General features: G+C 37.9%; 2 protein-coding genes and 2 non-coding genes across 5 annotated transcripts in view; 3 read left to right on the top strand and 1 right to left on the bottom strand.

The window, feature by feature from the left end:
* The window catches only part of LOC129718691 (uncharacterized), a 97,954-nt gene that overhangs the window by 8,752 nt on the left and 61,800 nt on the right, over window positions 1–27,402 (top strand). The window lies entirely within an intron of this gene.
* Window positions 1–27,402, bottom strand: part of LOC129718690 (NADP-dependent malic enzyme) — a 47,885-nt gene that overhangs the window by 6,585 nt on the left and 13,898 nt on the right. The window contains exons 1-2 of one of the 2 annotated variants that reach the window (XM_055669728.1): window positions 25,104–25,329; window positions 15,212–15,515 (exon numbers count right to left, since the gene is read on the bottom strand). In XM_055669728.1, coding sequence (XP_055525703.1) covers window positions 15,212–15,515; window positions 25,104–25,150 — 351 coding nt within the window. In that variant the 5' untranslated portion in view covers window positions 25,151–25,329. Of the gene's footprint in view, window positions 1–15,211; window positions 15,516–25,103; window positions 25,330–27,402 lie in introns of those variants that run through there. The other variant, XM_055669726.1, reaches the window with a different exon arrangement.
* Trnak-cuu (transfer RNA lysine (anticodon CUU)) lies at window positions 7,565–7,637 on the top strand. Its single transcript has one exon. It is a non-coding gene; the product is annotated as a tRNA-Lys (tRNA).
* Window positions 11,274–11,346, top strand: Trnak-cuu (transfer RNA lysine (anticodon CUU)). The gene has a single exon. It is a non-coding gene; the product is annotated as a tRNA-Lys (tRNA).

Here is a 27,402-nt window from a genome sequence, read left to right as displayed (position 1 = left end):
GTTTGGAGTCCGCACCAGCTTTCATGGAACCTGCGCCTCGAGCGTATACAGAGACGTTTCATCCGATTGGCCCTGAATGAACTACCTTGGCGTGATCCTACAAATCTGCCACCCTACCCGGATCGTTGCCGCTTGCTAGGACTTGACACTCTAGAGCACCGCCGCAAAGTACAACAGGCTGTATGCATTGCCAAGATTCTAAACGCTGAACTGGATTCCCCGAAGATGCTGTCATTGATGAATTTCCGTGCATCTCAACGTATGCTGAGGCCCTCTTCGATGCTTTTGAACCAATTCCATCGCACGAACTATGGTTATTATGAACCTGTTGCGGGCATTTAGTTAAGTAAAACATAGGACAGATAACCGAATTTCGCGAGTGTTTAGGGCTAAAACTCCAAAAAACGTTGACCGGTGATTTCCGAAGCGAAGTTGAGGGGAGTGTTTTGTAGAACGCCGGTCACAGTATAAATCATAGAAGAAAGCGGCTGTTGCGGGGAGTTGTACGATAGGTTGTCGACGGTCGAAAAAGGGGACAAGCAGAGAAGAAGACTAGAAGTAGGCCGAAGCAGTGTTATGAAAATGACTGCAAGACAATGACAGCAAATTTTCAACTGATCCGGCTCTCATTGTATTGCACAGCGCTCTCTGCTCCCCACACGTTCGGTGAACAGTTCGACAGCAACTGACGACAGCACACATGCAACTCCATACGGATTGTTATTTTTCATCTTCATATGTCTGTTGGTGTTTCCATGCTGTCGCGAATGACAGCCTGTAATCTTCCGACATCCTTCAACACGAATCCGAGCGGGATGTCAGGTGATTATGATCACGACAGTAAGGCCGATGAAAGAATGAAAGAGAGATGGTGCGAAGCACGTTTTTTCTTACGTGGGGAATAATATCAACAATGGAAACGGTTTGCTTTGTATTCAATATGCCACCGGCCTGTGAAAAAGGAGAAACGAAAAAATGCAAGTCGACGACAGCCGCAGCCGATCAGCAGGCTGTCAACAGGAACAGGACATCCTCAAAATGAGCAAACTAGGCTGTCATGTCCGAACGAACAAAATACATGCGCAAGAATGAGCTGTCGTACGCAACACAAGACAGTTTCTTTGCCTTATTTAAGCTGTAGCTGTATGTGAGCTCTCTTGAATAGCTCATGCATGAGGCTGTTAGAGTGAAGAGAGAGAAAAGTCGTCAGTATAGTGTCGCTCTCCAGTCATTTTCCTAAGCTTAGGCCGAAGGCAGCACAGCTCGAGGTCGAGTTTACACATGTAACGATCAGACGGAGGCAATTCCGCCACAACTTCAACACAGTGTCGAACGGTATGAATTGAAAAACGATTGCGCAGACTTAATAGGCGATACAAATTGAGGTTATAGGAATGAGATCTCTCCTCGTTATTAGAAGACGTAAGAGCGATCTTCGAGGGGAAACTAAGCATGAAAAACCAAAATCCTAAACGATCAGAGCGCCACGACCCACAAAATACTATTTCTATTGGATCGCCGACATGCGAAGTAATGGAAGCGGGTCTTTTGAAACCCTGCACGGTCGGTCAAGGGCATCAAGCTACTGACTTCATTGTACAACGGGACCACTGGCATCCACCGAACCTTTTGACAGGACCAAAAACCAGGCGCGAAGGGGTATACGCGGAAGACAACAGACGAGCATTATAATGGTATCCAGATAAGCTGATGAAATCCTCCGATGACCAGACCCGCCCCTCCCGTCTTACTTCGCCTGTACCCCGTCGTATAAATTCAGCAACCCAGCAGCCAGATGAAAGGAGGAATTTCACCCATTTAGATCACGTAAACACGTAACACTGAGTTGAAACAACAAAATAGCAAGAATATAAGGCATACCTAAAGGCCAGCGTGACAGCCGGATATCTTCAAGAAGATTCACGGCATATCGAAGTGGGGTTGGAGGTTACGTCACTCATCATGTCTCGCCGCTTCCAAAAGGGTTCCAGACACGCACAAAACTAGCGCTTTTTAGAACGCTGATCCTCCCGATTGTTTTTACGGCCATGAATCGTGGGCGCTAGAAAGTTGATAGACGAGTGCTCGGTGGTTTGAGTGTAAGGTTTAGTGTTCAATATTTGGCGACAAGTTAGAAGATAGAGTGTGGCGCAGACGCATGTGTCACGAGTTGTACCAAGTGTAGGTGAAAAAACGCGGCCGGATACCGTGGACCGGGTATGTAACCAGGATGCATGACGTAAAAGCCACCAAAACTATAATCAGCAGAGAATCAGGAAGAGGCCGTAGATGCCGAGGTAGATCTCGCTCCCGGTAATTGTGCGCTGTTGAGGAAGACGCACGAGCTGCTGACTTTCGAGGAAACTGGAGAATAGTTGACCAAGACCGTCAAACGCTAGCATCTACTATTCGCTCGGCATTGGATTATAAGGACTGTTGCCAAAAATAGCAAACAGTAAAGTAAGTAAGTATAGTTTTTAAGTTAACAAAATTTCGACTAACAGGATGAGAAAAAATCTTTGCAGGGTGTAGTCAACTTAAAAAATACAATTTTATAATTTTTCCAGAAATTTAATAGTTTTCAGAATTCTTTTTTTCACAACCAAAATGCAGTTTTCAAAAAGATTGTATTGATTGATGATGTCTTCGGAACAATTGTATATATGAATGACCCGCATAACAATTAACTGAAAAATGAAAGAAAAAAACTAACTTTTTTGTGTTAAGAGATAAAGGAATGGTTTATTTGGCAAAGTTGTAGAAGATTAAAAAATATGAAACTTCGATGAACCAACAAAATTTCTATCCTCATTGAGTACAAAGTAATAAAGTATATTATAAAGAAGTTACCGTGGAATGGGATGAAATTGATCAGTGGGGTGAAATTGATCACCTGAAAATTCGTGATAAAAAATACTAATCAAAAGATATTGCTCTTACAACACTAGGCAATGTTAACGTATCCTTAAACGCAACTTTCGCATGATTCACATACCAGTCAAAGTTAACCCTTGCATGCCCGGTGCAATTTTCCATATTTTCGAAAAATTCTTCTAACTCAGTCAAAACTCAATCGAATTTGATCAAACAAGTTTCTAAATAACAAAAAAAAGTATTAAGTTTACTTAAAGTAATCTTAGTTGAGGGTTAATTACGTTAAATTTGGAGAAGTGAGTAAATTTTGATAAAAGCTCAAAAAATGTAATTTTCAACAATGATCATTCCTTACCATTAAAGAAATACTGATGAATTCGCAGGAAACCATAAAGATTTTCAGAGCTAGTTTTTGAGCTTTTGCAACAAACCGAATTGAAATCGGTCTAACGACGATCAAATAAGAGCAAATTTAGCAACAAGCAGCTCGTGAACCAAAGTAAACAAATTTTAACTTGAAATATCATTATTTTCGTGTCCAAACTAGCTGTAAATGATATTTTTTAGTACAGAAATCATCATTTATCTTTAGCATATTGAAAAAAAGCACATTGCCAAAAGAATGTATGGATTTCAATGGTGATCAATTTCACCCCAATTTACCTCATAGTGCCTTATAGAATTATCGATTTTATTTCATGAAGTAGACGATATACATTTCACCAATAGCCATGGAGGTTTACTGGAGCACATACCAGTACTTGTTTTAAAATTATACTATTTCGGGAAAAATGTACATGAAGCTAGTTAATTGGAAATTGTTATAAAAATTGATCAATTTCACCACGTTCCATGGTACTTAAAATTTTGTTATTTGCCTTTTACAAAAAAAAACATTGTTCATAGGAATTTTAGGGGCACATAAAACCCACATTTTTACTGAAGACCATATATCTCCAGGACTTTTTCTTATAAAGTTATAGCATATTTTAGCATGTTTTGGGAAGAAATGTCCAATGAATGTATATTCACTCTTAAAAAATATTGATGTTGTAATCTATACATATAAAAATGCAATCCGGTCTGTCTGTCTGTCTGTCTGTCTGATCCGTTTAGGCTCGAAAATTACCGAACCGATCGGCGTGAAAATTTGTATGTAGGGGTTTTGCTGCCGATAAAGGTTCCTATGATAGTTTGAGACCCCTCCCTTTTCTGGAAGGAAGGGGTCCCATACAAATGAAACATAAATTTCTGCACAACTCAAGAGCAAACCAAGCAAATGAAACCGAATTTGGCATGTAGATGGGTAAAATGGGGTAAAAAATATGTCCATAATGTTTTGACACCCCTCCTTCTTTTGGAAGGGAGGAATGCCATACAAATGAAACACAAATTTCTGCACATCTCGAGAGCTAACCAACTAAATAGAACCAAATTTGTCAGGTGAATGTTTTAGTGGTATCAACTATGTTCCATAATCGACCTCAGGCAACATTTTGGATTGTAAGATGGCAACTTCCGGTTTCTGGAAATCAGCCTGAAATGGACGATTTCCATTAAATATGAGTATCTCCGGAACCAGAAAGATGCACAGAAGCAAAAAAATTGATCACAGACACAATGTTGAATTTTAAGATGGTGACTTCCGGTGTCTGGCAAACAGCCGGAAATGACCAAATACCATTCAATATGAATGTTTTCGGAACCAGAATTACGCACAGATGACAGAAATTTATTTCACAGGCAATTTTAAAGTTCAAAATGACAACTTTGGGTTTCTGAAACACAGCCCAAAGTGACCAAATACCACCCAATATGAGTATCTCCGGAGCCAGAATGTTGCAAAAACACCACTATGAATTGTAGGATGGCAACTTCTGGTTACTGGAAAACAGCCAAAAATGCCCGATTTCCGTCTGACATGAGTATCTCCGGATCTAGAATGATTTACAGCAGCTGAAATCGTCCACACATCCCAGTTTGGATTCTAGGTTGGCGACTTCCGGTTCCTGGGAAACAGCCGAAAATTATCGAATAACACCCAATATGGGTGTTTCTTCAACCAGAATGACGCTCAGAGGCTAGAAATTATCTTAAATACCATTTTGAAATCCAAGATGGCGACTTCCGGTTTGTGAAAAACAGCCTAAAATAACCAAATACCATCCAATATGAGTATCTCTGGAACTAGAATGATGCAAAGAGCTAACAATTGACCTCAGGCACCATTTTGAATTGCTAAATGGCAACTTTTAGGAAGCAGTCGAAAATGACCAAATAATACTCAACATGGATATATCCGTAATCGAGATGATGCATAGAAACCAAACATTGACCCTGGACACCATTTTGAATTTAAAGACGACCAATTTTAAGTTTCTGGAAAACAACCAAAATGACTAAATACCTCCCAATATGTGTATTTCCGGTGCAGATTGATACCAGAAAATCTGCTGCAAATGACCGAACACCACCCAATATGAATATATTCAGAATTAGGGCGATGTACAGAAGCCAAAAATCGAGGATATTGTCATTTCGATAAACCCAATCATTTCAAACGATTTGTTATTCGACTTTGATCATATCCTATGGCCGATTCGTCGTGCATTTGCAAACTTTTAACATATCGCAAGGAATCAATGAATTTTGAACGTTCAAATAGTACGATACCACATTTAAATTATGTTGAGGCCACATATATCGATCAAAGCAGGTATAGTTTTAAATAGTCTTCGAATTTCTTTTCTTTCCATGACTTTTGAGCCACATATCAAATTGTTATGAAGTTTGTTATTTGTAAGTTCGAGAGATGACTCCTTCGTATGACACTAGTTATGTTCAAATAAGTCATGTAGTCTTTGAGATAATAGACTTTAGTTGTTTTATTAACAATTCAATATATAACGGTTGCTTAAGTTCGATTATAATCAAATAAAATGGGAACGTATAGGGCAGCCAAACTTTGAAACCACGTGTTCAATCATAATTCATCAGTTAACCCTTAGCCTGCTCATGTGATAATAATATTGATAATATTGATCAAATCGGTTGTGTAGTTTCTGAGATAATGAAGTTTCGTGATTTTCACGTTTCGACACATTACAAACAAAGTTACAGTCCGATCATAGTAAAATTCAATAGAGTGTTATGAGGTAGCTAGACCTCTCATTTGACACTAATTTAGTGAAAATCGGTTCATTCATCTCTGAGAAAAGTGAGTGAGTCCAAGTAGTCATCGGAATATGTTTCTTTTCATAGCTGGATTCCACATTTTTAAACATAACAGGCAAAGTAATAGTCCGATTGCAAAACAAATCAATAGGGTCTCATGGGGCAACTAGAGCTTCCATTTGACACTGATTTCATGAAAATCGGTCCAGCCATCTCTGAGAAACATGAGTGAGATTAAACAGTCTTCAGAACACGTTTCTTTTCATAACTTTTGAACCACAAATTCAATCTTCATAAAATTCAAAAGTTAAGGTTTTTTAGGTAGCCCGTTCATTTGAAATTAATTTTGTTCAAATCGGTTGTGTAGTTTTTGAGATAATGATGTTTCGTGATTTTTACATTTTGATACATAACCTCTAAACTAAAAATCCGATTACAATAAAATTCAATAGGGTCTTATGGGACAGCAAGACCTTTCATTTGCACTTAATTTCATGAAAATTGGTCCAGCCATCTCTGAGAAAAGTGAGTGAGAAAAAAAAACTGCACATACACACACACACACACACACACACATAAAGAAAATTCTCAGCTCGTCGAGCTGAGTCGAGTGATATATGCCATCCGGCCCTTTGGAGCACTTTTATACATTCGGTTTTGCAAGTGATTGCTATACCTTTCTAGGAGAAAGGCAACTAGGAGAAAGGCAAAAAACGTTTGAATTATTGAAACGTTGATCTTGAATTTTTTTTTTCTTTTTGAGCGAACGTTCAAACTGTTTCGCACGTAAATAGGAATGCGAATTTTTGATGCTTCCGCACATGATTCGTACGAAAATAAGTATGAGAGCCATTGTTTCAACTTTTATTTTTTGTTTAAAGTTAGCTGTTACGAATACGAAGAAAAGATGATGTATGTTTTAAAATGTAGAAAATTATCGACAACGTAATTTCTAGTTTCATATAATTTCAAGAATATAAACCTTGATTTTTCTGCGACTATCGCGGAAATGGTATGCTCGCTAGAGCAGATGTCATAAAATAAAAATAAATTATTCAATAAAAATACATCCAGTGCGCGAACACCTCTCTAAATCATAGATTTAGTTACAACTAGTAGAATGTCACCAGCTTCGAGAGTGATTGGACTTAGCAACTCTACAGGTGGTTTGAAATACTTGAAACTATACCAGCCAAGAGAAAGGATCAAGTATAAAAAAAATATGAAATGATAACAAAGTGTGAACGAATGGCACGCTTGACGCTTTACCAAAGTCCGAAAATGACTAAATAACAGGCGTGTTTGAAAAGCTTACCCCCTGTGCGCGATTTCGCACGATGGCTCACAGATCAAACGATCCGTTTCATTCATACCGCTGTTAGTCGCGATAATGACGCTGATCAGGTGCAGGCAAAAGGTACAATCATGCACACAAGCTGTGCAAGGTCAGTGAGAAGATTCGCTGCGGTCGAAATTATTTCACGCGATACTCAATGCCATGTGTTCGAAGGAATGTGCCCGGCTAGCTCAGTCGGTAGAGCATGAGACTCTTAATCTCAGGGTCGTGGGTTCGAGCCCCACGTTGGGCGTGTCAGATTTTTTTCGCAATACCAACAAATCACGAAAATACCAACAAATCACAAAAAATTATCAACCTTGTTTAGCAGCAAATCTAATTAGATTAAATAGGCTTGTTAAGGGGCGGCATGATTGAGCTCCATTACTTACCAGCAGAAATGAGCGTTTAGAATGGCACAAACTAACCAACTATTGAAAGGTTAGGTAGGTGCTGCAACAGGTAGCAAACCAAGCAAATGAAACCGAATTTGGCATGTAGATGGGTAAAATGGGGTAAAAAATATGTCCATAATGTTTTGACACCCCTCCTTCTTTTGGAAGGGAGGAATGCCATACAAATGAAACACAAATTTCTGCACATCTCGAGAGCTAACCAACTAAATAGAACCAAATTTGTCAGGTGAATGTTTTAGTGGTATCAACTATGTTCCATAATCGACCTCAGGCAACATTTTGGATTGTAAGATGGCAACTTCCGGTTTCTGGAAATCAGCCTGAAATGGACGATTTCCATTAAATATGAGTATCTCCGGAACCAGAAAGATGCACAGAAGCAAAAAAATTGATCACAGACACAATGTTGAATTTTAAGATGGTGACTTCCGGTGTCTGGCAAACAGCCGGAAATGACCAAATACCATTCAATATGAATGTTTTCGGAACCAGAATTACGCACAGATGACAGAAATTTATTTCACAGGCAATTTTAAAGTTCAAAATGACAACTTTGGGTTTCTGAAACACAGCCCAAAGTGACCAAATACCACCCAATATGAGTATCTCCGGAGCCAGAATGTTGCAAAAACACCACTATGAATTGTAGGATGGCAACTTCTGGTTACTGGAAAACAGCCAAAAATGCCCGATTTCCGTCTGACATGAGTATCTCCGGATCTAGAATGATTTACAGCAGCTGAAATCGTCCACACATCCCAGTTTGGATTCTAGGTTGGCGACTTCCGGTTCCTGGGAAACAGCCGAAAATTATCGAATAACACCCAATATGGGTGTTTCTTCAACCAGAATGACGCTCAGAGGCTAGAAATTATCTTAAATACCATTTTGAAATCCAAGATGGCGACTTCCGGTTTGTGAAAAACAGCCTAAAATAACCAAATACCATCCAATATGAGTATCTCTGGAACTAGAATGATGCAAAGAGCTAACAATTGACCTCAGGCACCATTTTGAATTGCTAAATGGCAACTTTTAGGAAGCAGTCGAAAATGACCAAATAATACTCAACATGGATATATCCGTAATCGAGATGATGCATAGAAACCAAACATTGACCCTGGACACCATTTTGAATTTAAAGACGACCAATTTTAAGTTTCTGGAAAACAACCAAAATGACTAAATACCTCCCAATATGTGTATTTCCGGTGCAGATTGATACCAGAAAATCTGCTGCAAATGACCGAACACCACCCAATATGAATATATTCAGAATTAGGGCGATGTACAGAAGCCAAAAATCGAGGATATTGTCATTTCGATAAACCCAATCATTTCAAACGATTTGTTATTCGACTTTGATCATATCCTATGGCCGATTCGTCGTGCATTTGCAAACTTTTAACATATCGCAAGGAATCAATGAATTTTGAACGTTCAAATAGTACGATACCACATTTAAATTATGTTGAGGCCACATATATCGATCAAAGCAGGTATAGTTTTAAATAGTCTTCGAATTTCTTTTCTTTCCATGACTTTTGAGCCACATATCAAATTGTTATGAAGTTTGTTATTTGTAAGTTCGAGAGATGACTCCTTCGTATGACACTAGTTATGTTCAAATAAGTCATGTAGTCTTTGAGATAATAGACTTTAGTTGTTTTATTAACAATTCAATATATAACGGTTGCTTAAGTTCGATTATAATCAAATAAAATGGGAACGTATAGGGCAGCCAAACTTTGAAACCACGTGTTCAATCATAATTCATCAGTTAACCCTTAGCCTGCTCATGTGATAATAATATTGATAATATTGATCAAATCGGTTGTGTAGTTTCTGAGATAATGAAGTTTCGTGATTTTCACGTTTCGACACATTACAAACAAAGTTACAGTCCGATCATAGTAAAATTCAATAGAGTGTTATGAGGTAGCTAGACCTCTCATTTGACACTAATTTAGTGAAAATCGGTTCATTCATCTCTGAGAAAAGTGAGTGAGTCCAAGTAGTCATCGGAATATGTTTCTTTTCATAGCTGGATTCCACATTTTTAAACATAACAGGCAAAGTAATAGTCCGATTGCAAAACAAATCAATAGGGTCTCATGGGGCAACTAGAGCTTCCATTTGACACTGATTTCATGAAAATCGGTCCAGCCATCTCTGAGAAACATGAGTGAGATTAAACAGTCTTCAGAACACGTTTCTTTTCATAACTTTTGAACCACAAATTCAATCTTCATAAAATTCAAAAGTTAAGGTTTTTTAGGTAGCCCGTTCATTTGAAATTAATTTTGTTCAAATCGGTTGTGTAGTTTTTGAGATAATGATGTTTCGTGATTTTTACATTTTGATACATAACCTCTAAACTAAAAATCCGATTACAATAAAATTCAATAGGGTCTTATGGGACAGCAAGACCTTTCATTTGCACTTAATTTCATGAAAATTGGTCCAGCCATCTCTGAGAAAAGTGAGTGAGAAAAAAAAACTGCACATACACACACACACACACACACACACATAAAGAAAATTCTCAGCTCGTCGAGCTGAGTCGAGTGATATATGCCATCCGGCCCTTTGGAGCACTTTTATACATTCGGTTTTGCAAGTGATTGCTATACCTTTCTAGGAGAAAGGCAACTAGGAGAAAGGCAAAAAACGTTTGAATTATTGAAACGTTGATCTTGAATTTTTTTTTTCTTTTTGAGCGAACGTTCAAACTGTTTCGCACGTAAATAGGAATGCGAATTTTTGATGCTTCCGCACATGATTCGTACGAAAATAAGTATGAGAGCCATTGTTTCAACTTTTATTTTTTGTTTAAAGTTAGCTGTTACGAATACGAAGAAAAGATGATGTATGTTTTAAAATGTAGAAAATTATCGACAACGTAATTTCTAGTTTCATATAATTTCAAGAATATAAACCTTGATTTTTCTGCGACTATCGCGGAAATGGTATGCTCGCTAGAGCAGATGTCATAAAATAAAAATAAATTATTCAATAAAAATACATCCAGTGCGCGAACACCTCTCTAAATCATAGATTTAGTTACAACTAGTAGAATGTCACCAGCTTCGAGAGTGATTGGACTTAGCAACTCTACAGGTGGTTTGAAATACTTGAAACTATACCAGCCAAGAGAAAGGATCAAGTATAAAAAAAATATGAAATGATAACAAAGTGTGAACGAATGGCACGCTTGACGCTTTACCAAAGTCCGAAAATGACTAAATAACAGGCGTGTTTGAAAAGCTTACCCCCTGTGCGCGATTTCGCACGATGGCTCACAGATCAAACGATCCGTTTCATTCATACCGCTGTTAGTCGCGATAATGACGCTGATCAGGTGCAGGCAAAAGGTACAATCATGCACACAAGCTGTGCAAGGTCAGTGAGAAGATTCGCTGCGGTCGAAATTATTTCACGCGATACTCAATGCCATGTGTTCGAAGGAATGTGCCCGGCTAGCTCAGTCGGTAGAGCATGAGACTCTTAATCTCAGGGTCGTGGGTTCGAGCCCCACGTTGGGCGTGTCAGATTTTTTTCGCAATACCAACAAATCACGAAAATACCAACAAATCACAAAAAATTATCAACCTTGTTTAGCAGCAAATCTAATTAGATTAAATAGGCTTGTTAAGGGGCGGCATGATTGAGCTCCATTACTTACCAGCAGAAATGAGCGTTTAGAATGGCACAAACTAACCAACTATTGAAAGGTTAGGTAGGTGCTGCAACAGGTAGGCGTTGTTCGCGATTGGTTTAATGTTTAGCGCTGCTGGTGCATCGAAGTAATTTATTTTTTCGTGTGGTTATATTTTACGTAGGCATGATTTTGTAAGTGTTATCGATGAATAAATAACCAGCTCAGACCTTTTTTAGTTGGTCTAGTATAATAAATAGAAAAGAAAAATATAACGTGAAAAAGTTCAAAAATTAATATTTCCTGTAATTTGTTATAACCTTCCTTGTATGAAGGTCATGTCTGTGCTGGTGTTTCCTGTCATAAGCTAGATTTGGTGACAGTCTAACTGTTGGACACATATCGTACCATAAATGAACTTGAAGTTTTGTAATCATGTTCGAATTTTTGTTTCTGGTAAAATTGTATATCAATTGTAAAAGTTTAATCCAAAGTTATTGCAGTCATTGCATATGAAAACTAGACATTTTGAATGTTGTTTATGGTGTGGGTTAGATTTGGGGCTCCATTCTCTTAGTCACTTCGCATAGTGAGAGGCAGTTCTGCTACTTTACAATCATTTGGTGAAAGTGCTGAATTCGGCAGAAAAAAACTGAGGAATAATTCAGCCCGAAACGAATTTTGCATTTGGTTCTACACTTACAGTTCTGAAAGAACTTCTAGGTATGAATTCTCATTGATTGATAATTACCAGACGACTATGGCCACCAGTTAAATATTAAGGAATAATTTTATTTTTTCTCCAATAGCTTCGATATTTTACGGTGCATAACAATAGACAAATAAAATATTATTCAAAAACTACCATTTTAAACGCGTAATGTGATTTTTCGGTGCATTTCGCATGATAAAATCAATATTCATGGTGTTGTGCCTGTAGTTTCTATCTGTAAATATTACAGCTGTAATTCAGCCGAATGCCGAAATTTTGAAAATCAAGACTATTCTGATTCTATTTATAAAATTTTTGACTGTGAGAATGGATCAAAAACGATATGCTCAAAAGGGCCATAAACAAAAGATCAACAATTTTTCCTTTCTGTCTTTTTGATCGTATCGCTAGCACAGCAATCCCTTTCTTGCGCGCGCACCTTAATAACGCGCGCGGACGCACGACTCGATATGATCGCTGTTGCGACCCAGAGAGCTTGTGCGTTTTCCATCTCGGTCATCTGCTCAAGATCATTTGTAGGTTATTCACTGCCAAATTCACTTTGGTTTCCCAATTTGTCCAGACTCTAGCACCAAGAATGATTTGTTTTCTCAAGTGGCTAATCGGTTTTCGAGATAACATAATGTGGTTAGGTTCGCCTAACAAGATAATCATCGGATACAATTGGCGAAAATTTCTCATCTACTGTTTGAATAAGTTAATGGGATGACGGTACCAGCAGGGCAGCTCCGATAACAGGCACCAAAGCGACCTTTTTTAGTTGGTCTAGTATAATAAATAGAAAAGAAAAATATAACGTAAAAAAGTTCAAAAATTAATATTTCCTGTAATTTGTTATAACCTTCCTTGTATGAAGGTCATGTCTGTGCTGGTGTTTCCTGTCATAAGCTAGATTTGGTGACAGTCTAACTGTTGGACATATCGTACCATAAATGAACTTGAAGTTTTGTAATCATGTTCGAATTTTTGTTTCTGGTAAAATTGTATATCAATTGTAAAAGTTTAATCCAAAGTTATTGCAGTCATTGCATATGAAAACTAGACATTTTGAATGTTGTTTATGGTGTGGGTTAGATTTGGGGCTCCATTCTCTTAGTCACTTCGCATAGTGAGAGGCAGTTCTGCTACTTTACAATCATTTGGTGAAAGTGCTGAATTCGGCAGAAAAAACTGAGGAATAATTCAGCCCGAAACGAATTTTGCATTTGGTTCTACACTTACAGTTCTGAAAGAACTTCTAGGTATGAATTCTCATTGATTGATAATTACCAGACGACTATGGCCACCAGTTAAATATTAAGGAATAATTTTATTTTTTCTCCAATAGCTTCGATATTTTACGGTGCATAACAATAGCCAAATAAAATATTATTCAAAAACTACCATTTTAAACGCGTAATGTGATTTTTCGGTACATTTCGCATGATAAAATCAATATTCTTGGGTTTGTGCCTGTAGTTTCTATCTGTAAATATTACAGCTGTAATTCAGCCGAATGCCAGAATTTTGAAAATCAAGACTATTCTGATTCTATTTATAAAATTTTTGACTGTGAGAATGGATCAAAAACGATATGCTCAAAAGGGCCATAAACAAAAGATCAACAATTTTTCCTTTCTGTCTTTTTGATCGTATCGCTAGCACAGCAATCCCTTTCTCGCGCGCGCACCTTAATAACGCGCGCGGACGCACGACTCGATATGATCGCTGTTGCGACCCAGAGAGCTTGTGCGTTTTCCATCTCGGTCATCTGCTCAAGATCATTTGTAGGTTATTTACTGCCAAATTCACTTTGGTTTCCCAATTTGTCCAGACTCTAGCACCAAGAATGATTTGTTTTCTCAAGTGGCTAATCGGTTTTCGAGATAACATAATGTGGTTAGGTTCGCCTAACAAGATAATCATCGGACACAATTGGCGAAAATTTCTCATCTACTGTTTGAATAAGTTAATGGGATGACGGTACCAGCAGGGCAGCTCCGATAACAGGCACCAAAGCGGAAAAAAGATTGATAGCACTATCTTGACCTTCAGTGTTGGGCAAATCTCTTCCAATCAGCTGTTACACTGATTCATCATTATTTTGTCATTACGAGGCTTCGAGTGCGTTAAGAATTATCATGATAAGCAAAGAAATACCAATTCGAAACTTTATTGTACTTTGCGATCGTAAGTTTGTCGAAGGAATTATTCAAATGCATTAAATTCAACACGACAAAACATCTGTGTATAGAAATGAGAGCAAAGAAATTGAAAAATGTCATTTCATCATAGACTTGGTAGAGTGCGGAAGCAGGGTAGTCGGACGAATACACAAACAATCAGCCCGCTGACGGAACGACGCTTTGCGCAGGTACCACAACGGGCATTCACGAAAATAATAAAAAATAACCCCTTAATCGAGCGAGGATTCCATTTCATTTTATCGCACTCATTGGACTTTGCAGCGTGAGCGCAAAAGGAAAATGAAAACATCGTGACGAAACTAGCTTGTCTGGCCAGTGGCCTGATTGATCTAAATTTTCCGCAATACTAGTAGCAAATGTTGTGAAAATACTGATGTTGCCAAAGTTTTGTTAGTAGTTAGCATTCGTTTAATGGCTGCTCTAGGTTTCGCTAAGGAAATTTCAGAGTTTGCTAACCTTACTACTAGGTCAAGGTCAAGGTGTCCTGAGGTTAGAACGGAACAACTGGAACTGGTTCGCTTCAAGTGAAGATCAAAGAGTACATTTGTTTCGGCCAGTTTAAACTGGCTGGCAATTTGAATTTTAAAAGACACGGTTGTGTAGTTATCGATTGGAACACGCGATCCATCATTGTGTGTCACCGAAGATGACTGTACACTTTTCCACTGGAAACTAACGTCAGTACACAAACATCCAAGTAATTTAATCTATTCGAAATTCATCGTTCGAAACAATTTTTCCAATTGAGCAGTAAAATTTGATTTCGACCCCTTATTTCAAATATCTGTACATCCTACAAATGGACGCAGAAAACCGGAAGTCCATGGTACTCACCTTGTTGAAGCGTCCGTTGCGTAGACGTGCAAATCCGGGCACTCCGCCGGCCACCTCGGCGTCGGATTCTACTGGCCATTGGCCAAGACGGTCACGACTTGCTTCACTCATGCTGGTGTTACAGATGGTATTGCCCGCTGCTGTAGCCGACTTACTTCGGAGTGCTTCTTTGCCGTTTGACAGTTCACCACAGACTGCTGCATTACGGGAGGCTATGGTGCTCAGGCTGCCGATGCCGTTGGTCATGCAGGTTGGCGTGGTGTGTGTTTTTTCGCTGCCAGCGTTCTCAGGCTGGTATCTACCACTGAAAGGTTGGCAAAGGGAAGATGAACGAATTAGTCTACCGTATTTCTGCAACATTTTCGATAAATCTATAGAACTTTATTATTCTTCAAATGCACTGCACTAAGTCGCACTGAACTGCACGTCCAACCGGATTGCTTCAAATGAGGCGAAAAAATGAGTTATATCACCAGTTTCCAAATCTTTTGGAAGACGTCATTCGTCCCTGCCTTCTTTCCAATAATAAACTGACAATGAGCACTCGATATTTACGCATTTCCCATTGAGTTTCCCTCTTTTTTTCTCGTCTAAGTATGCTTATGTACAAATGCTAACAATGGATTGATAAGTTATCACTCTGTGCTCTCATGTCGTCGTAGTTAGAGATGAAAATCTGCGCATCCTTGAATGCCCTAGTGTTAGTATTTTCTGAAAATGTTTTTCGACTAAACATAACATTTCTTGTAAATCAAATTATCAAATGCATTTAGCAAAAATCAAGCACGAATGCATGCCCCCTTTGCAATTTGCTCGTGCACTGTTCAGTAGTATGCAGCAATCATATGTTCGATATAGGAGTATCGAATAAGCGCGCATATCTTCTTCATTCAATGAATGTGAATGTGTGTGTAACCAGCCAGAATGGAGCTGATATAATGAATACGTCGCAACGATACGGTTATGAATACTCTACCAAATAAACAGTCTATGTGTGGTTTTATTTTGGTTGAAAATTGGCGAAACGTCATCGTTTCACCACACTTCGTCATGTGTTGTGACGAAATTCGTTCTGCCAGAGAAGTGCCGCTGTTCGATACATAGGGTATTAACTTTAACTACATTTGTTTGGTAGAATTATTAACTTTTTTGGTGTATAGTTATCAGTATTTGCTCGTGTATTGTTGAAAAACTGTTCCAAACGCATTGCGTGACTCGAACATTTCAACTACTAAAACACTGTGATACGAAATGAGAATTGTAAAACGCATCGAAGATAGAATAATGGGTCTTCGTGTACGATGAATCGTTAAATATTTTATCTGTGAAGATCAGATATTCTATAGTTTCAGGACGATGTTCTAACATTGCTGACGACAAGATCGGAAACATGAGCGTGTCAAAAAATTACATGGGATACAAGTAATGGAACTGTTGAACTTGTTCTATTGTTACTTATAAGCAGTGAAGGAAATGAAATGATTTTGAGCTGATTGTTTTTTCATCTTGAGTTGTGCACATCATGAAGTGCACAGTTCATGACTAAAATTGTATCCTCTCAATACGTAATAAAATGTTGGTTCCTTGGTCACTCGGAGATGACAAATACAACAGTTGACTATACATACAACTCTGAGAATAGAGTGATGCGCGTTGCTCCGTTGTAATTCTCTCTTCGTACGTGGCGCATCGTAGGAAAAAAACGATAGCAATTAATCAATTGTTAACAAGCAAAAGAATAATTGAGAGTCCCATAAATGTTGGTTGGATTGCATCTCGCATCGCAGTGACGCAGCAGCGATGATGCGGTGCGGTGATGATGGGAGGGAGAGTAAGTAGTTCGGATGGTATTTTTTTCAGCAGGTTTTCTATAGCAGCCAAACAGATACCAAAATGTGCTATGTTTGTTACCGAGAAATCATACGTTTGTTGTATTGCGTTGCGATTTCGTCAATGACATTACTCACTAGTTTTTGTTATGATTAGTGAATGGAATATTTTCCTCATACTGATTTGGGTAGTAACGTTATGGAAGAGTGAGAGGGGATGGAGTTTTGAAAATCTTTGAATAATGCTTGACTTGCTTTTGAACTGGTTTTGGATGCATTATTGCAGATTTTGATACTGCATTTTCACGTTTCAATGCTGCGATTTTCAGGTTTTAGTGCTGTATGCCAATTGTGTTGAACCGAATATATTTGTACAGAAGTACAGAAATAACACCGAGAGGTAAAATAAGGCTTCTTTAGCAAAATCTTTAGCAAAATTTTGTAGAGGTTTGTAGAATTATCATTCTTATTAAACATATGCTGGCAACGACATTTTTATTATCACTGGACTTTTTTATTCATACTAAATTCAACAAGGAACTTGGAATATAAGCATAACAACTCAGATCTTTTTTTCCCTTCCTTTTCAATTTTCTATATTTCTGAGTACAAATGACATAAAGTTTTTACAGATCAAATTTGTAACGGCTAATTTAACAAACATATTTACCCTAGTAAAAATGTTATGCAACTTAAATCCTAACAAAATATGGCAAGTGTTTTTTACGTCTAATGCCTGATTAATACCTGATAAAATCTGCAATATTTTGCAAATCATTAAAACTTTTTCTATCTTTTACAACAGTTCAAAAAACATAGAGGAGAAACAATTGGTATGATAAAAAGCTCATCGAAGCTTTTTTCCTGATTGGTCTGATTTCAATTAGTCGAATGTTCGCGGAGTACCAGTTCAAGAAACACTAGTTAGGGCCAACAATAGTGGTCTTAAAAGGCTTCGCGCTCATTCCACAGCCCTCCGACCGAAAAGCATTGCCACAACGATTATAAGGTTAGTTTCAGAGCTATATGCTCTGTACTGAAAACAGTTACAGTTTGAACCTTTGTTTTTATTTGTTTTGGGAATATTTGAACTGTAATTAAAATTTGTATACACTTGTAACAGTAAGGAAAAAATTCTTAATACATATTTAGAAGAAATTTGTTTTGTAAGTTCTCCGTACGTCACAATTGAATCAGTTGTAACACACCCTGTTGACACAGTGCGGTTCGATGGTTCGATTTTGGTAACATATTTATTTGCTTTCATTGACCACAGGGGGTTTGTTTCTGAAAAGTTGGTTGGGTTTGTAACGACAGATGTTGTTTGGCCATAATGGGTCAAGTAGGAGAAACATGCTGTTAGTGATAAATCAAACGGGCCCGTAACATCAAAACTTGAACAAAAGCTTGAAAACTTCGAAATTCAAAGAGTAGTAAATCTAGAATTTGTTTATATTAAAATGTTAATCTGACTTAACACCAACTAATTATATGTAAGGAATTACCCATCGTGAAAAAGTTGAAGGGGTTGTTTATTAGACACGACCGCAGAGTTAACCTAGAATACGACAGCCTGTCTTAAGTCAATGTATTTCTTGCAATAGGTTTGGGAATACACTCAATGGGGTTAATCAATTTAATGGTCTCTCTGTTCCAGATGACGTTTACCTCTACAGACGGCACCGGTAACGACAAAGAACAACAGCAGAAGCTATGTGCAGCTAAGCAGTTTCACTTGACGCCATATCCAAAACAAGAATGAAATTGTATTGTTTTGTGGCTGTCTTTTGTATCAAGTTGCACTGAGAAAACTTAATTTAGGCAGTGGCTACGATGAGGGCCAATAGTGCATTCCCGGTAACCTAGGTTTAATACGAACAATTTTCTGCAGTTTGCAGTAGCGTAGATAATTTTAAAACTGATCGCTGCAAATAGTAGGACTTGAGCGAAAAATTATGTGATTCAGGTTCACTGGCGCAAACATTCTTCAAATAAATGTTAAAATACACTCAGTAAACTTTGAGGCTTAGCTGAAGTCAAAAGAGGTTAATAATGTTTGTCAATGCCATTTATTGACAACTGAATATTGTTTTTTGACATGGCAAATTTTTGATTTAGTTCTGAATGATTTACTGTGTAAAATCAACATGAGATGATTTATTTGAAACTATATATGATAATTTTTATCGCTATACTGCTAGTCGCGCACGCTATATAGCTAGCCACGCACGCTGTAGATATGCACAGACGCTATATAGCTAGCCACGCACGCTATAAACATGCACAGACACGCTATAGACAAGCACAGAAACTATATAACCATGCACACGCAAGCCACGCACGCTATAGACATGCCTGCGCTATATAGCTAGCCACGCACGCTAGCGACACACGCTATAAATATTCACACACATTATATATGTGCACACACCCTATATATATATACACCCTGGAAGATGGTGGCTTCTCAAACCACCTGGCGGTGCGAGTCTCATTTAATTTCTAGCTGTATTCACCCAACGATATCTGAATTGAATTACCACTGGTGGGGTCCAACTCAGATAAAAAGGGAGCCGAACTGAAAAAGTTAGGTTCTGCAGCTAACCACTACCGCCGCCGCTGTTGCCCGCTGCTGCTCCACGCCGCGTTTGTCCACTGCCATCGCTGCTACTGTCCGCCGCTGCTGCCTGCTGCTAGTAAACTGAGATTGCTTGAGGAGAAGAAGTCTCTTATATAGCCCAACGAGTGCATTCCTGGCTAACTAGGTACTCCATTCTGTCGTCCTTTTTAGGCAAAGGCAGCAAGCAACCAATCAAAGGTCGACATTTACGTTTCGACAAGGTTCAACAATTATCAATAGTACAAGAGTTCGAACAGTCAGATTACAATTTTCTGCATTTGGACGGTTGCTTAAATGATTTTCCAATCGATTGCTGCAAAAATGACGGAAATCGGTTGAAAACTGACTGAGTTTAGAACGTTTGAAATTGGACAATTTTCGTGACGCTCTCCATGTTTTCGGTTTTCGAAATTGGATCCCTGTATTGAAGTTGAACCCCTATATATGTTGCCGTAAGACGTATTCTACGTCAAAAAAATCAATTTTGTCAATGATCAAGGAACAACTTTATTTGAAATAATCTCTCTCTCCAGCTCGGGGAAAACTAATAGTGTCAGAAGGATCGTAGCTCTAGCCCCGCAATTGTCCTGTACACTCAACAGTTGGCTGCGAAGTCTGTGTATAATAAACAGAAGTTCAAATTTCAAGACGGAATGTAGCAAGGCATTGCTTTACATTATCAATACACAAAATTTAAAATTGTTAAAAAAGTTGTTTAAGTTAATATTTCCGAAATCTCATTTTTTGTTATGTAAACACTATAAACGGTTAGCTAAATATTTGTTGTCTGATCATGGAAAATATTACGATGGCAGTTCGTAACGTTAATGACTTTTGGCCGATAGCTACAATTTTCCACCGCCGTGCATCGGAAATTGCCATTCTCCGCCACAAACATTTGCCGAACTTTTTCGGATACATTATTTTTTCTTAGCCCTTTGTCCATCTTGACGCCTTATACCGACAAAAGCTTCTAACCAACTAGCAATTTGCACTTGCGCTTGCACCTACCAGCTACCACCAAAAAAAACCCGTTGAGTTGAGTGAGAGTAGGAAAACACGAACTCTCTTTCTTGAAAAAAAATCCCCATCATTGAGTAAATATTTACGATCCAATTTCTCTTATTCATTTCTTGTTCATAACGCGACTAACTTTATATTCTCAGCTGTGCACATAGAGAATAACATATATTGCGTGCTCCCACGATGAAAAGTACATCGTAAGAAGGAAGGCGGAGAGAGTGCACCAGTAACGATTTTTTTATATGGTGCTCTTTTGTGATCTTCGTTATTCACCTACCATGGAGTTCTGTTTGCAAATGTGCGAAGAATAACAATAACTCGCACACTGACGACGATGTCAACGCATCATAGGCTTGGTTTATACGTATTCATTAGTCGCTAGAAGCGATTTTTTTCCATCGGTGCTTATAAGCAGATTGCGCGCCAATTCAGGGAATCTGTTGATTTGAAAACATGATACCGTACCTGTGGGTAATACCGTACAGCACATTTTTTCCGGCGCACTCATCCTTACAACTATTCTTAAGTAATCAACTTTACTACAATATAGCTAATTTTGTTTTACAGCATGTGCATTGCATGACTTGCTATGATAGTACAGAAATTGACGTTTCTTCGTTGCTCAGTTATGGAAATTAATCACGTGCCAGCACAGACGTCAAAAGTAGACACTAAAAGTCTACTTGACAGGATTTCCTCATCCTAATAGGTCAACTAATGTTTGCTTCCATAAGTTTCTGATTTCCACTAATTTGATGTCTCGAATGAAAAGCTCAAAGGCTTATTGGTCTGTTAGCGTGGCTCACAAAAGCAAGGCTAGCTACTCCAGAACGGTCATTTTTATTGTCGTCATCTGAGTCGTTGAATAAACGAATCAAAGCTAATGCGATGTAAATTGCTATTACGGAAAGCCATTACCACGTGGCTTGAATGATGATAATTTTAAATATAATACATAATCTGTACTGCTATTCGGTATTCAACGCAAATGATTGAAGAAAACATAGTTTACATAGTTGCGAATGAAGTACCGGTTAGTGAAAATTGGCTCTGCAGATGCACCAGTACGTGGCTTGCATTAATATGCATATGGGTCTAAAATACTGTTTATTTTGACGATACGAATGACGTCATTGCCTTTTCTGTTTACACTTTAAAGAACTGTTTTGTATCCTATTAAAAAAATGTACACTAACAATTTTTTTTTCAAATTTAATTTTTTTCCAAGTTTCAATAATTAACTTTAGCTAACATTGTGTAGTTTTTAGTAGAAAAGTCCGTCACTTATCACGGTGACCAAACTCTACCTTTTCGTCGCAGTCGTGGAGATGCAGAGGTAAACGCGGTCTCCGACAACAACGATTGTTACACTTCCTTCCTTACAACATCCTTCTTTACCCTAACGACCGCGAGGACGTGGCCGGCGCCTTTATCGATCTATACAAAGCGGAAGCTACTGAATTGTTGTACACTAAAGATGGCAAACAAATCCCAAGTAGGCATATACTGCCGTGGGCTGGGATTTTGACGTAAACGCCAAGCTTTCAAATTTTCTTTTTTTACGTAATACTATAGTATAAACAACCCACTTCGAAATGCTAGTTGCCGTTTTTAAAAATATTGAAAAATAGCTGAGAAATATCAAAAACAAGAAGTGACGTTAGCGCCATTTTGTATAGAAATGACGATGAGATAGGAGTGCTTCGATGCTTCTGGAGCGATTTTGTGTTTCTGGCGCTTACGTCAAAACGCCAGCCCACGGCAGTATACGTGGTTCCTTGTTCAACTTCACTAGCTCAGATCGATCACGGTGGAGCAACTACGAAATGGGCGGTCGTCAAGCTAAAGCTCATTGTTTAGTTTTTAGTAGAAAAAAATCAATTTAAAAAAAGGTTTTTTGAGTAATTTTTCCATGATCGGACAATTGTCATTGTTTAGCTAGTTATTTGTAGTTTTTACTAAAAAAGATTAGATTTTTGAAAAATGAGCCTGTTCAGATAGGTTATTTTTATTTTTTATTGATATTTTTTTCTAAAAAAACTTTTTTCACGGACTCCTTTTTTTTTATAGAACGAATTACAATCTACAGTTTTGTTGAAGATGTCTCTCCGATCAAACAAACCATTCTGGTAGTTGTTATCTGTAACCTTTCTGCAAAATTAGCCGTGATTTCAAAAAAAATACTAGAAGCACAAAACTAATCCTTCAGTCCACAGAAACATCTGTGCAAAGTTTCAGCCGAATCAAAAATTATAATAAAAATATTTTTTTTTACTGTAAGGACTCATCACTGCGACAGAAACGTTTGATCTTCTGTGATATCGCCCGGGTGTTTTCTGTATTCCGCACTTCTATCATTAGCATTATCTCTATTGAGAGCAAGTGACATTTTTATTATAATTCCTGCTTGTGTGTATGTTTTTTCACCCTTCTTTTTTACGTTCACTACTCCGGATCTCATTGCCTCCGGCCAATATTATCGCCAATTACAATTCCCCGTAGAGCTTTCATTTGAATGTCTGGCCAGTTGTATTGTTATAGAAATTTATTTTTGTCAAGAGGTGTTTGTCGAGATTTTGCAGAGTTCAACTTAAAGGAAGGGTTAGTGGGGAGCCTGAGAACAAACCCATGCTCAAGTCCGTTGACATGGCCTGAATTCAACTAAGATGCGGCTACGAAATTGATAAATAAAACGAAACAAGAATTAAAAAGCATGCCTACACGCATGTTTTCGTCCACCATGGCGAATGTTCTGGTTAACTACTAGAAGGCCGCACGCAAGATCGTAGATTTTTTTTGCGAGTAAGTTAACATACTTACCTTTCATGGGAAATTTATCAAACTCAATTATCTGTCTTAGTTATTTTTTTGAATTTTCGCATTTTTTCCTTCCAATAATCATCCTGTGTACTAACGTATCTGGTTATTACTGATTTTACTGATATTATTGTTTTTGTTTGATAATACGATATTACATTTAAACTGTGTGAAATTAGTACAATATTTGATTGATGTTTTATTTCTTTAGCAGATAACACGCTGTTATGCGAAATCATATCTTAACGTGTGTGAATCAAATAACTGATTTAGACTTAAATTTAAGCGCGTAATAAGTCTTCTAACTTGCGATGTAAACCAGCTGCCAACGAAAACACGAAATTTAGCGAGGATAGGCAACATTTATTCATTAGGCAAAAAAAAGCTTAAAGAAAAAAAAAACAGTAAAAGCACACCAAAAAAAATCCTTATTATTTATACTCAGCATTGTGCACCAAATGTTAACCTCCGGAAAATAAGAAGAAAGGTCAACAAAATCAATTTATTTCACAAATCATATATTTTTTCAGTTTTGATTTTCTGATGTTTGATTGATGTTTAAACACAAATATTTGTACTCAAAAGATTTCTTTTTTACAACCCAAAACCAATATTTTTGTTTTGCATGATATTGGGAACAACTTATTTTTTTTGAAAAAAGCGCTAAAATTCAGCGCTTTGTTCAATTTTTGTTGATAAATAAAATAAAATGGATTTAAAAATTGATGTCATTGTGAAAATGCAAACAATTATTTTATCATCGGTTTTCAGATTTTTCTCGAAACTCTGAATTTTGAGTTGTGCCAGTGTTGCACGAAACCGACGATATGCGATGATCTCGCGCTTGTATCACGCCACCCGAGTGGCGGTATCGTATTGGTAAAATTTTTGCTTATGATCAGTAGCGTGTAACCCAGCTGGCATCGCTACGCACAGGAGTGTGAGTGGTGCAAACTCGAGACCATCTGTTTGTTTGTTTGTTGCTAACTGTGGATTTTCTGCTTCGTTTTCTGATGAAATTCGCATTGTTAAAAATCGTCGTACGGCAGACATGCCGGCGATCATGCGGTCGTAGGACACGTCCTGCGCAACTCATTCGTTCGTGATCATCAGTCTTCACGCATTGAACATTCACACTCTGTATCAGTTGATGATTGATTGGTTGTCTGATGACAACTAGGAGCATCACCGACATGTGTTTCGACTGTTATTTTATTGTTTGATATTTGCAATTTAAAAAGTTTGTATTTTGTCACTAATCGAACCTTGACAATTCTATATATAATTTTTTTGGTTCGATCTACGTTTAGCTTTCTGCATTATGCCTAAGGGTGTACCAACTATTAAGAAACTAAACCCATGTTACGTTATCCCAAAGTTATTTAATTTTGACCTTCTTCAGGTAAACGCTGTTTCACAGCAACGTGCAAAACTTTAGCACTCTTCGCTTACAACTGTTCGCGTTTCGTTCGCTTTTCGTTCAAGGTTTCGTTCGCTTTTCGTTTCGTCTGGGGCAGTGCGACGTAAATTGCGAAGCCAAAATGACTTGCATTTTCGCTATCTCCCTGCCGCTATTGGCTGTCATTATTTTTTGGAAACTTACCCCTGCAAGCCTTTACTGCTGGGATAGTTGTACACTCTAGTGGACATTCTGGAACTGATTTTTCACTCACTTAGAACACTAACTTTTAACTTAGGTAGAAACTGATCAACAGTCGTATGCTGCGATCAACGCAACTTAATTAGGTTTTCCGAGAATTAACTCGCGGAAATTGCAAAGCTCTATAAGCTCCTTGTAGGATGGCTCCCGAAGAAGGACTGATTCCGTTGGCTACACTGCAGTCGGTTTTTAACGGATGAATTCGGTAAAACAGCTGATGATATGATAAGCCTAACTGTGGTATAGTCTGTCGAAAAGCCGGTCGAAACTGACGCGAGCATCCACGCGGTCGTGCATTGATAAGGTAAAGGCGTGATCGCGGTGTTTAATCACTGTCACGGCTAATGACGAGATTGCCGTGCAGTATTGCCGTCTTAGGTACCAATCTCGATGGTGTTAGTGCCTTTGAGAACTTCTAACGACTTAAGACGCATCGATCAAGCGAATTATGAAATCCATCCACTAGCACTAGCAGTATAATTTAATAGTGCGCTAGGAGAAGTCATTTAATTCATGAGATGGCCACTTCGACAGTAAATTGGATGATTTTATGTTTTTAGTTAATACTTTCTGTCTAAAGCAGGTATTAGACGACGCAAATATTTGCTATTTTTGGTACGATTTTTATTTGCACAAAGTAAAATCTGTATTGAAAAATAGCAAATATTTGCTTCGTCTAATACCCGCTTAAGACACACCTTGGTTTTTGGATACAAAACATGTCGAACATAGCAGTGCGTCTTGAACTGTCCTACAGATCAGACGTTTTTTCGGTTGCTTGTGGACTGGTCTTTGACTGCCTATAGCTTCAAAGTTTGTGTTTTGTCAGTGTGTCTTTTAAAGACTACCTGAAAGTTATTTCCCATCAGTCTTTCTCAAGACTACCTACTTTTGAATTTAACATTTGTTTTAACTTTTTTCGTATCACCTGAAATGGCTGGACGGAAAAAGAAACCTCGCATCGCTGCGGGGAGGAAAAGAGAGGCATCTCTTTCTGACACATCGAGTGTCTGTAGTGACAATCCTTTTGATATTTTGCCTGAGCAAGAAGCTGGTGAAATGGAAGTTACCAATAATGAAACTATACAAAATATAAAATCTTTAAAAAAGGAGAAAGTTCCACCTATTGTGGTAACTATTTCTTCTGAATTTAATATATTCAAAAAGGAACTTTCAACGTTTGTTTCTGACGTTAAAGTTACCTATCAAATTGGCCGTAGAGGTGAATGCCGCTTATTAGCCGACTCAGTAAAGGGTCGTGATCGTCTTGTTCAGTATTTTACTGACAAGATGTACAAATTTTTTACATATGACACCAAGAACGCCAAGCCGTTCAAGGTTGTCTTGAAAGGTCTCACCAACGATCAAACCGTTGATGAGATCAAACCTACTTTAACAGAATTACTTGGCATAGCCCCTACCCAAGTAATTCTAATGAAACAAAAATCACGAGGCGAAAACAGTCAGAGAACTGGAATTTCCCTTGTTAATTATTTAATTCATTTTAACCGCAATGAGGTTAACAACTTAAAATTTTTTGAAAAAGCACATGCTTTGTATAATGTGCGTGTAAAGTGGGAAACTTATAGGAAGTATGGCGGAGGTGAAAAGCATATCACCCAATGCCGTACTTGTCAACGTTATGGCCATGGTTCCAAATTCTGTAACATGGACCAAAAATGTCTTAATTGTGGAGACTCTTCTCACAAAAAGGACACATGTCCTGTGAAAGAGAGTAAAAATTTTCGCTGTGCGAATTGTAACGGCAACCATATGTCAAATTTTTATCAATGCCCAGTCCGTTTAGCAATTGTTAAGGCAAGGCAAGGTAAACAAAATTCAATTTCTCAATTAAAACCAACTTCAAAACAAAATTCTCCAAGCGTACCAGTGACGCATAGTTTACCTACTCCTTTGCATACCCGTTTAACTTATGCACAGGTTACAGGTAGTTCGAACATTATACCGCCTAGTGTTGGTAGTTCGAAAATGACCGTTAATATGGGTAAGCAAAACACGCTAGAAAATAATTGTACACCTATTACTCCAGCTAATATTATAATATTTTTTCTAATGTCAACTGCCTGGGGCCTATTACGGCAGGTAAACTTTCTTTTTTGCAACAGGCAATGTTCGATCTTATGAACGCCATGTTGCAGGCAAAATCAATGTTTGAAGCCATTCAAATAGGCACAAATTTTACTATTAAAATTGTTTCTAATTTAAAATTTAGCAATGATTT

Source organism: Wyeomyia smithii, chromosome 1, assembly GCF_029784165.1.
Source record: "Wyeomyia smithii strain HCP4-BCI-WySm-NY-G18 chromosome 1, ASM2978416v1, whole genome shotgun sequence".
NCBI classification, from domain to species: domain Eukaryota; kingdom Metazoa; phylum Arthropoda; class Insecta; order Diptera; family Culicidae; genus Wyeomyia; species Wyeomyia smithii.
This window is presented reverse-complemented; position numbering and strand designations above follow the sequence as displayed.